General features: G+C 44.3%; 1 protein-coding gene across 10 annotated transcripts in view; it reads right to left on the minus strand.

Moving 5' to 3' along the window:
• The window catches only part of kdm2bb (lysine (K)-specific demethylase 2Bb), a 267493-nt gene that overhangs the window by 245662 nt on the left and 8132 nt on the right, over positions 1–13699 (minus strand). For 2 of the 10 annotated variants that reach the window (XM_068054993.1, XM_068054992.1), the window contains exon 1: positions 543–686. The exons of 4 other annotated variants lie outside the window; for them this stretch is intronic. In XM_068054993.1, coding sequence (XP_067911094.1) covers positions 543–575 — 33 coding nt within the window. In that variant the 5' untranslated portion in view covers positions 576–686. Of the gene's footprint in view, positions 1–542; positions 689–736; positions 985–1074; positions 1157–13699 lie in introns of those variants that run through there. 4 more of the 10 variants (XM_068055002.1, XM_068055000.1, XM_068054996.1 and 1 more) reach the window with 3 other exon arrangements.

Consider the following 13699-nt stretch of genomic DNA (forward strand, 5'->3'; position numbering starts at 1 on the left):
CTCTAGATGGGAAGGTGAGGGCAGGAGATCCGGGGGGGTGAGAGGAATGGGGGCGGGGGAGGGAAAGCGGGTGTGTGGAATGGGGGTGAAAATGCTTTTGGGGGGGGGGGGGGGGGAGACTAGGCCGTCGAGCCTGGTTGTGGGATGGAAGAGGCCAGCGGGAAGCAGCGCTTCCTCCCGCAGACACTGTAAACACAGCAGAGCCCACTCACTTCAGCCACTTCCCTCACAACTTGGAAACCATGATTAGGGCGGAATAAAAATTATAAGCGAAAGAAAAAAAATCACATTTTAAAATAAAGCCCCCCTCCTCCTCCTCACACCCCCACCCCCACTGACCCTCAGAATTAAAACAGGAAGTCACTACCCTTCCACACCCCCCCCCAAAATAAAATAAAAACAAACAAGAGGCCATTTCAGCTCCAGTCACACGGTGACTGCTCTCCCCCTCCCCTCGATATCACTAGTAGCTGCATAAATCCTCTCACTCTCTCTCTTTTAATATGGCATAAAAACTCGTTACGTTACAAAAAACTACAGACCAATCTTCGTCCAGACTCTTTCTCTACATCCATTTTTGAGATAGCATTACTCTAAATCACCAATGCATCACCCAGGATTTTGTGAATCCAAATAACTTTCAGTCACTCTACAGCCCGTGTAAAAAGACACCATTTTTCTATAGGACTCTATTGCATATGACGTCATACACTTCCAAAGCCAGAAAACACCTTACGTCATGTCGTTTTCCCTTTTTCCCCCGCTGCCTTTTAAATCAGGATTTTCTTTCCACACCCAAGGTGCAAAAAAATAAATAAATCCTCTCCGTTTGCAGGTTATTATAATGGACCCTTTTTTCCCCTCCCCCTCCTCCTCCTCCTGTTTAAATGTGCATTAGGGGGGTTTGCGTGTCCCCGCACTTTGAGTACGGATTGTACGATGCAGAGCCGCACGCACGCACAGCGCCGCTTGCACCACTTCCCTGCAATCGGAATGTTCCACAGCCAGAGACCATCCCGGATCATGTTAACACCGCGCTCGCATGCCGTGCTAAAAGAAAATGCATCGCCAGACCTCTCCGCCAGGTTCAACTGGCCGGCGCACCCTTTCCTTTCCAAGTTCAAGGAGCCAAATCAATCAGATGACAGTCTCGAAATAAATGCCATGTTGCACATTCTGTTAACAAATGCAGACCGTGTGTGTGTGGCAGAAAAAAAAGTACCAGAGACTGTCAATTACCAATACCCGGTTAAAGGTCAATGGTAACTCTTAGCATTGAATTACCTATTTACACTACGTTGAATGCGAAACTTCTGGTTTCTAAAAAGCGGAAGAATTTCTCAGCAAATGTTTGTTTTGTACTACAATTCACTATTAAAAAGGTCTCATTCTGAAGTGATAAATCAAATCTGTACACAGATTAGTCATGGTCTAAAGAATGCATATCCTCTGCTGCCCTCAATTTTGTTTTATTCAGTCATGCAATGTGCGCATCCCTAATTGCCCTTGAGAAGGTGGTGGTGAGCTGCCTTCTTGAACCACTGTGGTCCACATGGTGTAGGTAACTCCTACTGTACTGTTACTTAGGGAGTACCAGGACATTGACCCAATGACAATGAAAGAATAGCAAAATATCTCCAAGTCAGGATGGTGTATGACTTGGAAGGGAACTTGCAGGTGGTGATGTTCCAATGCACCTGATGCCCTTGTCCTTCTAGGTGGTAGAAGTCATGAGTTTGGGAGGTGGTGTCAAAGAAGCCTTGTCAAGTTGCTGCAGTGCATTTTCTAGATGGTACACACTGCAACCACTGTGTGCTGGTAGTAGAGGCAGTGAATGTTTGAGGTGGTGGATAGGGTGCCAATCAACTTGGCTACATTGTCCTGGATAGTGTAAAGCTTCTTGAGTGTTTTCGGAGCTGCACTCATCCAGGCAGCTGGGGAGTATCCCATCATATTCCAATCTGTGCACCATAGATGGTGGAAAGACTTTGGGGAGTCAGTTGAGTTACTCGCCACAGAACACCCAGCCTCTAACTTGCTCTTGCAGCCACAATATTTACATAGTTGGTCCAATTAAGTTTCCAGTTAATGCTGACCCCTGGATATTGATGGTGGGGGAATTCAATGATGGCAATGTTGTTGAATTTAAAGGGGAGGCAGTTAGACTCTCTTGCTGGATATGATCTTTGCCTGGTACTTAAGTGGCAAGTAACATTTATGCCACACATCAGCCCAAGCCTAAATGTGGTCCATGTCTTGCTGCATATAGACATGGACTGCTTCAGTATTTGAGGAGCTGCGAATGGTACTGAACACTGTGCAATCATCTGACCTTATGATAGAGGGAAGGTCATTGATGAAGCAGCTGAAGATGGTTGGGCCAAGGACACTACCCTGAGAAACTCCTGCAGCAATGTCCTGGGCCTGGGATGACTGGCCTCTAACAACCACAACCATCTTTCTTTCTGCTAGATATGACTCCAGCCAGTGGAGAGTTTTCCCCCAATTCCCATTGACCTCAATTTTGCTTGGGCTCCTTGATGCTACACTTGGTCAAAATCTGCCTTGATGTCAAGGGCACTCATTTTCACCTCATCTCTGGAATTCAGCTCCTTTGTCCATGTTTGGATCTAGGCTGTAATTAGATCTGGAGCAGAGTGGTCCCAGTGAAACCCAAACTGAGCACATTGCTGGTGAGCAAGCGCCGCATGATAGCACTATCGACAACACCCACCATCACTTTTCTGATGTGAGAGTAGACCAAGAAGGCAGTAATTGGCCAGACTGGATTTGTCCTGCCTGTTGCACACAGGACATACCTGGGCAATTTTTCATTGTCAAGTAGACGCCAGTTTTGTAGCTGTACTGGTTAGCCTGGCGAGGGACACTGCTAATTCTGGAGCACAAGTCTTGAACACTATAGCCAGGATGTTGCCAGGACACCATAGCCTTTGCTGTCTCCAATGAACTCAGCCATTTCCTGATATCACATTGAGTGAATCAAACTGGCTGAAGACTGGCATCTGTGATGGTGGGAACTTCAGGAGGAGACAGAGATGGATCTTCCATGCAGAACTTCTGGCTGAAAGTGGGTGTCTTATCTGTTGTGCTCAGGGACCAAGCTGGACTATCATAGAGGATGGGGATGATCATGGATGTGGCTGGAATGCAGTTTTGATTTGATTCGTTGGTTGTGGGATCACTTAGCTCTGTCTCTTGCATGCTGCTTCTGCTGTTCAGCATGCATGTAGTCCTGTGTTGTGGCTTCACCAGGTTGACACCTAATTTTTAAGTACACCTGGTGCTGCTCCTGGCATTCTCTTCTAAAATCCCCATTGAAGCAGGGTGGATCTCCTGGCTCGATAGTAATGGTAGAGTGAAAGATATGCCAAGGCATGAGGTTACAGCTTGTGGTGGAATACACTTCTGCTGCTGCTGATGGCTCCCAGCACCTCACAGATCTCTATTTTTAGCTGCTAGACCTGTTCTGAATCAATCTCATTTAGCATGGTGGTACACAACACAATGGAGGGTGTCCTCAGTGTGAAGACGGGACTTTGAATCCACAAGAACTTTGCGGTGGTTACTCCTGACAATACTATCATAAATAAATAAATCTGCAACAGGTAGACTGTTGAGGACAAGGTCATCAGCTTTTCCTTCATGTTCGTTCTCTAACCACCTGCCGCAGAGCTACTCTGGCAGCTATGTTCTTCGAGACTCGGCCAGCTGAGTCAATAATGGTACTACCAAGCCATTCTTGGTGATGGACACTGAAGTCCCCCACCTAGAGTGCATTAGCCACCTTTGCAGCCCTCCAAGTGGTGTTCAGCATGGACATGTACATAGTATTTTTCAATTGCATAAAAATTTGTAGTTCATGAATTTGTCTTAACCTTATTAGGGCCACAAATCTTGTTGAAAAATAGCAATAATTACAGAAATATTTATTTTTTAAAACTACAGTGACAACTTCAAAGCCAACCTACCAAACGACTGGATTATATCGAAAAGCATCAAAATATTCACCCTTTGGAAAACTTGCAATGAGAGCCAATTATGCATATAAATGTATCTAAGGAAAAAGTTCTGTCAGATTCAATTATATGAAACTGTATAATCAATATTCATATATAACCATCACTTTCTTTTACTTAATGGAAGCCAAGAAACAAAACTAATTTCTTTTTAAAAATATACACTTTTAAAATCATTTTCCACCCTATCCAATTCCCAATTGACGCTTCATTAACAGATGACACTGATTGGAGAATATGGGATCTTGCTGTGATGGCATTGGTGAAAGGGAAATACATGAGTAGGGAATAACTAGAACCTCCTCGCGGCACGCTTTTAGAGACAGTAACAGTCCTTGGGAAGCTAGTTTCATATATCCAGCAGCAAAAACGTAAAGACCACTTGGTCTGAAAAATCACAGAATAAGTTACCATGAAAAGCAACACAGAAATAAAATGTTAAAACATTTAAACTACCTGGCAAGACCCAGGCCTCTACAGATCCATAACCAGTCACAAGAATGGCACTTGATAACTTATTCATTCCAATTCCAACGCATCCCTCCTTCAGCCAGCTTGGCTGCAAACAGGATATTCAGTATTGTGAATTAGTAGGTCAGACCGGCAATCTACTATGTACATGTCAAGTTTCCTCTATTTGATTGGGCCATATCTTCACTGATACAGCTTGATGGCACACAGCCTCCTTCAAAAATGCTATCAATATTATTAGTTGACTGTCTAACATGACATTAACTTTTAGTGATTATACATTATATCTGTTCTTCCCTCCTGCCATACATTGAGAGTCCATCCAAAATGGCTTAGAATGGATGAAACTTAATCCCAAAAAGGGTGAGGCAATATAGATTAATGGCACAGTTCTAAAGAGTGTTCAGGAATAGAGGGACCTGGGGATGCATATGCATCGATCTTTGAAAGGACACATTGGGAGAGTGGTTAGCAAAGCATATGGGATTTTGGGCTTCATAAATAGAGGCATAGAGTACAAAGGCAGGGAAGTTATGCTGCGCCTTTGTAAAGCTCTGGTTAGGCCCAAATAGAGTATTGCGTCCAGTTCTGGTCACCGCACTTCGGGAAAAATGGGAGAACCCTTGAGAAGGTGCAGAGGAGATTTACCAGAATGGTTCCAGGGATGGGGGATTTTAGTTACAAGGTTAGGTTGGAAAAGCTGGGGTTGTTCTCCCTGGAGCAAAGGAAATTGGGGGGAGATTTGATGGAGGTCACAAGGTTATGACATGTTTAGATAAGGTAGGCAAGGAAAAACTGTTCCCATTAACTGATGGAACAAGGACTAGGGAACACAGATTGAAGGTTTTGGGCAAGAGATGCTGGGGGAAACGTGAGGAAGAACTTTTTTTTTTTTTACACAGTAAGTGGTAATGACCTGGAACTCACTGCCCACAAGTGTAGTGCAAGTGCAAACGAACAACGATTTCAAAAGGAAATTGGATGGGCACTTGAAGGCAATAAACTTGCAGGGCTAAGGGGATCAAGCGGGACTGACTGGATTGCTCTGCAGAGAACTGGCATGGACTCGATGGGCCGAATGGCCTCCTTCTATGCCGTAAATGACTCTATGACAAACAACAGTGAGAAGTAAGTGACCAGATAATCTCTTTTGAATTCTGTTGGTTGAAGGATAAATGTTGGCCAATAAACTGGGAGTACTCCCCTGCTCCTGTCGAAAGGTTACCAAGAGATTTATTTCTGAACTGGATTGTTTTAGATGAATCATGTAGTTCAATCTTGACCTGCTCAACAGATGTTGTGCTGAAACAGCTGTCTGAAACGTGCTGCTATGTCTGCGTGGCACCAGGAAAGAGGAGTCAGAAATGTATCCCTCTTTGGTAGTTTGCATATCCACAAACATCTGTGCTATTTGTACAGAACATCACCTATTTATTTTAAATATGGCTTTTGAAAATACTCAGCAGCTAACCTGAATCTCAGATTATGGCTCTCCAGGACAATAAAAGAGCCAGTGTCAGCCGACTGGGATAGCCAGTTCTGATTCATAGAAGGATTTTGGGTGTAATTTATATTAAAATGTTGATAAGTCAAATGCAGCTGAAGGGGTTAAATCTATATCACACGCTTCTTGAAAATATTAGAATTCGGATGAAGCACCTATTCAGATTATTTGAGACAATGGAAATTTGTTTAAAAGCATTCCAGTAAACATCAAGGCCAATTATGTTAAATGGTCCATTCAATTGAGATCAGTGAGGGTACAGGCAGGAAACCTTCATCTAAACCAGTTTAGTACCCATCTGGCCAATCTCTGGACAAAGAAATCTGGGATGGGCTCAGAGGCCAAACCTTTGGCTTGTTTCCAGCTAACAAACAGGACAACAAAGAACAACACAGTCAAGGACAATCTTCAAGATGTGGCAGCAACATCAAACCTAAAGTGAGAGTTCCTCCCAATTTCAGGGGGAACTTCTGGTCAGCGGGTGCAGTTAGCCTGCCAACATGGAATACTTTGTTACTTTCTGATTAAGAGCACTGATATTAGTGCTAAGGGGAGTTCAAGTTCAACTCTGTTTTTATTCAGCCCTGGGCAGAAAGTAAATCTTGAGACAATCAAGCAGTAATCAGATGCCAGGTTTGATCAATTATGAGGGACTAATCAATTACAGTACCACAAACCCTACAGAATATGATATTAAATAGTGGGATATGGCTTTCTCTTAAACTCCCCTCAGCACTAATATTGTAAACCCAACCAACAGGGAAAACTGCGCTTGCGTCGCAAATGTGCGTATGTGTCAAGTCGCCATCAAGTCAATGTCAGGAGATAGTGCGTTCTATGTTATACTGTCAGCCTTGGATGGGTGGTAGCACTCTCACCTCAGTCAGGCGGTTGTGTGTTCAAGTCCCACGACAGAGATTTGAGCACATAACTTAGGCTGACAGTACAGTGCCGTACTGAGGGAGTACTACACTGTTGGAAGTGCAGTCTTTCAGATGAGACATTAAACCAAAGCCACATCTGTCCTTTCAGGTGGACGTATAGGATCCCATGGCATTATTCAAATAAGAGCAGGGCAATTCAGGCCAATATTTATCCCTCAATCAACATCATTAAAAACAGATTATTTGGTCATTATCGGACCTTGCTGTGTGCAAATTAGGTGGGGAGGCGGTGGTGTGGTGGTATTGTCACTGGACTAATAAACCAAAAATCCAGGGTATTACTCTGGGGACATGGGTTCGAATCCCACCACAGCAGAAGGTAGAATTTGAATTCAAGTAATTAAAAACCTGGAATTTAAAAAAAGCTCGTAGTCTAATGATGGCCATGAAACCTTTGTCGATTGTTGTAAAAAACCCATCTGATTCACTAATGTCCTTTAGGGAAGGAAATCTGCTGTCCTTACCTGGTCTGGCCTACATGTGACTCCAGACCCACAGCAATCTGAAATGGCCGAGCAAGCCACTCAGTTGTATCGAATTGCTACGGAGCCAATAAAAAGGAATGAAACTGGACAGACCACCCGGCATCGACCTAGGCACTGGAAACGACTACAGCAAACCCAGGCCTGTCGACCATGCAAAGTCCTTCTTACTAAAATCTGGGGGCTTGTGCCAAAATTGAAAGAGTTGTCCCACAGACCAGTCAAGCAACAGCCTGACATAATCATACTCACGGAATCATACGTTACAAACAAACAATGTCCCAGACACTGCCATCACTATCCATGGGTATGTCCTGTCTCACCGGCAGGACAGACCCAGCAGAGGTGGCGGCACAGTGGTATACAGTAGGGAGGGAGTTGCCCTGGGAGTCTTCAACATCGACTCTGGACCCCATGAAGTCTCATGGCATCAGATCAAACATGGGCAAGGAAACCTCTTGCTGATTACCACCTAACGCTCTCCCTCAGCTGATGACTCAGTACTCCTCCATGTTGAAGACGACTTGGAGGAAGCTCTGTGGTAAGGGTGCAGAATGTACTCTGGGTGGGGGACTTCAATGTCAATCACCGAGTGGCTCGGTAGCACCACTATTGACCGAGTCCTAAAGGACATAGCTGCTAGACTGGGCCTGCGGCAGGTGGTGAGGGAACCAACAAGAGGGAAAACATACTTGACCTCGTCCTCACCAATCTGTCTGCCGCACATGCAGCTGTCCACGGCAGTACCGGTGACAGTGACCACTGCACAGTCCTTGTGGAGATGAAGTCCCGCCTTCACATTGGGGATATCCTCCATCGTGTTGTGTGGCCTATCACCGCACTAAATGGGATAGATTTCGAACAGATCTAGCAATGCAAAACTGGGCATCCACAAGGCGCTGTGGGCCATCAGCAGCAGCAGAATTGTACTCAACCACAATCTGTAACCTCATGGCCCGGCATATCCTCCACTCTACCATTACCATCAAGCCAGGAGACCAACACAGGTTCAATGAAGAGTGCCGGAGGGCATGCCAAGAGCAGCACCAGGCATACCTCAAAATGAGGTGTCAATCTGGTGAAGCTACAACCCAGGACTACTTGCGTGCCAAACTGCGTAAGCAGCATGCGATAGAGAGAGCTAAGCGATCCCATAACCAACGGATCAGATCTAAGCTCTGTAGTCCTGCCACATCCAGCCGTGAATGGAGGTGGACAATTAAACAACTAACTGAAGGAGGTGACTCCACAAATATCCCCATCCTCAATGATGGGGGAGCCCAGCACATCAGTGAGAAAGATAAGGCAGAAGTGCCGAGTTGATGATCCATCTCGGCCTCCTCTTGAAGTCCCCAGCATTACAGATGCCAGACTTCAGCCAATTCAATTCACTCCACGTGATATCAAGAAACGACTGAAGGTAATGGATACTGCAAAGGCTATGGGCCCTGACAATATTCCGGCAACAGTACTGAAGACCTGTGCTCTAGAACTTGCCACGCCACTGGCCAAGCTGTTCCAGTACAGCTACAACACTGGCATCTACCCAGCAATGTGGAAAATAGCCCAGGTATGTCCTGTACACAAAAAGCAGGACAAGTCCAACCCGGCTAATTACCACCCCATCAGTCTACTCTCAATAATCAGTAAAGTGATGGAAGGTGTTATCAACAGTACCATCAAGCAGCAATTGCTTAGCAATAACCTGCTCAGTTTGGATTCCGCCAGGGCCACTCAGCTCCTGACCTCATTACACCCTTGGTTCAAACATGGACAAAACAGCTGAACTCAAGAGGTGAAGTGAGAGTGACTGCCCTTGACATCAAGGCAGCATTTGACCGAGTAAGGCATCAAGAGCCCGAGCAAAACTGGTCAATGGGAATCAGGTGGAAAACTCTCCGCTGGTTGGAGTCATACCTAGCACAAAGAATGATGGCTGTGGTTGTTGGAGGTCAATCTTCTGAGCTCCAGGACATCACTGCAGGAGTTCCTTAGGGTAGTGTCCTAGGCCCAACCATCTTCAGCTGCTTCATCAATGACCTTCCTTCAATCATTAGGTCGGAAGTGGGGATGTTCGCTGATGATTTCACAATGTTCAGCACCATTCGTGACTCCTCAGATACTGAAGCAGTCTGTGTAGAAATGCAGCAAGACCTGGACAATATCCAGGCTTAGGCTTATAAGTGGCAAGTAACATTTGCGCCACACAAGTGCCAGGCAATTACCATCTCCAACAAGAGAGAATCTAACCATCTCCCCTTGACATTGGCATTAACATCGCTGAATCCCCCACTACCAACATCCTAGGGGCTACCATTGACCAGAAACTGAACTGGAGTAGCCATATAAATACCGTGGCTACAACAGCAGGTCAGAGGCTAGGAATCCAGCGACCAGTAACTCATCTCCTGACTCCCTGAAGCCTATCCACCATCTACAAGGTACAAGTCAGGAGTGTGATTGAATACTCTCCACTTGCCTGGATGGGTGCAGCTCCAACAACACTCAAGAAGCTCGACACCATCCAGGACAAAGCAGCCCGCTTGATTGGCACCCCATCTACAAACATTCACTCTCTCCTCCTCCAACGCACAGTGGCAGCAGTGTGTACCATCTACAAGATGCACTGCAGCAATGCACCAAGGCTCCTTGGACAACACCTTCCAAACCCGCGACCTCTACCAACTAGAAGGACAAGGGCAGCAAATGCATGGGAACACCACCACCTGCAAGTTCCCCTCCAAGTCACACACCATCCCAACTTGGAACTATATCGCCGTTCCTTCACCGTCGCTAAGTCAAAATCCTAGAATTCCCTTCCTAACAGCACTGTGGGTGTACCACCTCGCATGGACTGCAACAGTTCAAGAAGGCAGCTCACCACCACCTTCTCAAGGGCAATTAGGGATGGGCAATAAATGTTGGCCTCGCCACCAATGCCCACATCCCATGAATGTATAAAAAAAAGTGCAATGTTTCCTACATTAAACAGTGATGAATTCAAAAGAAAATCTAATGCAAACTCAAAATTTCCAGGAGCCGCCTTTGACTTGAAGCTCAGGCTGGTTTGCCCAATGAACAAAATTGTCTGCATACTTGCAGAATGTAATGCACACTTCTGCATTTCCTACATTACAAAAGTGACTATACTTTAAAAGTACTTTGTTGGCTATAAAGCACTTTGGGATGTCCTGAGGTCATGAAAGGTGCTAAATGAATGCAAGTCTTTTTATCTTTTCCTCTTTCTGTAAGACACATATCAGTTTAAGGCCCTGAAGTCCATAAGGAATCAAGAGCCTATTTTCTTTCAGCTAGTACAAAAGTGGAACTAAATTCTTACCATTACCCCAGGAGAGATCAACCAACTCAACATAGACCAGCAATCCAGGTCTTTATAGCTTATACCACAAAGGGTGCACAAAATCGCTAATGTATCAGGGGAGTTTAAGGAAACTTCCCAATGGCCTGAAAAAACATGCACCTATGGGTCAAAATGTCTCCTACTAGAGGGTGAAAATTATTTGCTTTTATGAAGAAATCTGTTGGTGCCAAGAAATATATTTTGCTATGATGTAAACTTTCAGTCATATTCTGCTCCCCGATTTGAACATTTTACTGTGCCGCTAAGAGACTAGATGCATCATTAACAATGGCAGCAACACCAGAAATGTATTGCTACTTAAACACAACCGTGCCAACACAGTACTGCAAAATATTCTAGATATGAAATTACCATATATACTGATGTAAAAGTCGAATTTTTCAGACCAATTTTTGAGGTTAATAAATGGTACAAGGACTAGGGGACACCAATTGAGAGTTTTGGACGAAAGATGCAGGGGAATATGAGGAAGCACTTTTTTATGCAGTGGGTGGTAATGGCCTGGAACTCGCTGCCCACAAGGGTGGTGGAAGTGGAGACAATCAATGACTTCAAGAGGAAGTTGGATGGCCACATGAGAGAAATAGACTTTCAGGGCTCTGGGGATCGAGCCAGGGAGTGGGACTGACAGCATAGCTCTGTGGAGAGCCGGCATGGGCTCGATGGGCCGAATGGCCTCCTTTGTGCCGCAAATGACTCTATGACTCTAAAGTTTTGGGGGGGGGTTGACTTTTACCTGAGAGATACTTTCGAACTTTTATTAACAAAATAATAGCCACTATGGATACAGGACATAGAGTCAGACAGATGTGCGGGGAACTATGTATCCATTCTGGTGACGTTCACTGACCCATTCTGCAACTTTACCATCTAATTGTGGCCACTTGCTAGGCTTTCCCTTGTTTGCACTTTTATTCTTTTGCATCTTCATGAGCTGTGTGGAAAGCTTTCTCCAATCTCTGACAGTCTTCTCTGATACTTTGAATTCTCTTGCTGCTGCACAATTATTCGCCTTCTCTGCACATGCAACGACTTTTAGTTTAAACTGTGCTGTGTATTTGTTGTTCTTCCTTGGTGCCATATTGGAAAAAATGTGAGGGTCCTAGCTGAACATTTGGGTATTTACGCTAGTGCGTGATTGGAATGTTCTGTCTGAGCTCTGAAAGTTAAGGTTGACTTATACATGAGATATAAAAGAGAAATTCAAGATTTTTTGGCCTAAAGTCATGGGTCAACTTTTACACTCTACATACAAACGTATATTCCTCTCTGGAATAAAAACTCAGGTATAACACAACTTTCCTGTAACTCTTTCTCCATCACAATACTATATAATGACCCACTTCTGAGTCCATCCTGCACTCACCCAACTTCTACACATGGCATTTTCAGCATATTAGCAATCAGCAGCTGAAACACTCTGGTAATTTGCCTTGCTAATGCAGGATTGCCAAGATCTACAAACTTGGTGCAAAGTAAAGATTGAACTTCGCACCTTCCCCTCTGGAAGGTTCAGCTACTCACTTTTTTTTTATTCGTTTCATGGGATGTGGGTTTCACTGGCAAGGCCAGCATTTGTTGTCCATCCCTAATTGCCCTTGAGAAGGTGGTGGTGAGTTGCCTTCTTTTCCATCTGGTGCGGGTATGCCCGCAGTGCTATTAGGGAGGGAGTTCCAGGATTTGATCCAGCAACAGTGAAGGAATGGCGATATATTTTCAAGTCAGGATGATGTGTGGCTTGGAGTGGAACTTGCAGGTGGTGGTGTTCCCACACGTCTGCTGCCCTTATCCCTCTAGTTGGAAAAGATCATGGGTTTGGAAGGTGCTGTCAAAGGAGGCTTGGTTAGTTGCTGCAGTGCATCTTGTATATGGTACACTGCTGCCACTGTGCGTTGGTGGTGGAGGCAGTGAATGTTTAAGGCGGTGGATGGGGTGCCAATCAAGTGCACTTTGTCCTGGATGGTGTCGAGCTTCCTGAGAGTTGCTGGAGGCACACTCATCCAGGCAAGTGGACAGTATTCCATCACACTCCTGACTTGTGCTGCAGAATTTCCAGTTTCTGACCTTGAGCTGAGCCATTAGGAGAGGTGAAATGTAATCATTAAAAAAAAAGACCAGTTCCTCCTACCTATGATGAAAAATGGACTCTTTATCATGTATAGCCCATACAAAACTATTTTCATATCAACATCCCTACCAATTTTCAACATAGGACAGTGCCAGCTTCTAGGTTGTGGCTTTTATATTTATTCAGTGTTATGTTGCATTGTGTCAGTGCTGATCTATGACTAAATAAAACAACCTCTTGTATTTATATAGCACCTTTAACCTAATCAAACGTCCCAAGGAGCTTTACAAAGCATTATAAAGCAAAATATGATACCTTTAAGACTAAATTAATAGAATAAAATCTGTCAATAACAACATTTTCAGCTTACTTCAAGTAGCCTTTGTGAAATACTTAATCTTTATTGTTGGACCAATAAAATACACACTATAAAACATCTTCTCTAACTGTGCCCTTCATCATATACCCCAAAATTAAATATATTGATACTCAAAGGAGAATGGATGTGATCAAGGCATCAGTAAAAATTCTTGTGTACTAGTCTAAGGGCACATGAAACCTCTAATTTCTATGTAAAAAAAAATCCAGAGACTACTCCAGAACAGCAATCCCCAATGCATATGCTGAACAAATAAAAATATTACCTCTCCACAGCTGTCAGATGTGGAAAGAAGAATTTTAATAGACTGAATAAAGTAGACTACATCAGAAATTAAAATAAAAGGTTTTACAGATGAATGAAGGGTGCAACATCCCTTACTTTTAGGAGCAATTAATTTAGAATGAAATGATAAATTAAAAGCCAACCTGA

Source organism: Heterodontus francisci, chromosome 23, assembly GCF_036365525.1.
Source record: "Heterodontus francisci isolate sHetFra1 chromosome 23, sHetFra1.hap1, whole genome shotgun sequence".
Taxonomy (NCBI): Eukaryota; Metazoa; Chordata; class Chondrichthyes; order Heterodontiformes; family Heterodontidae; genus Heterodontus; species Heterodontus francisci.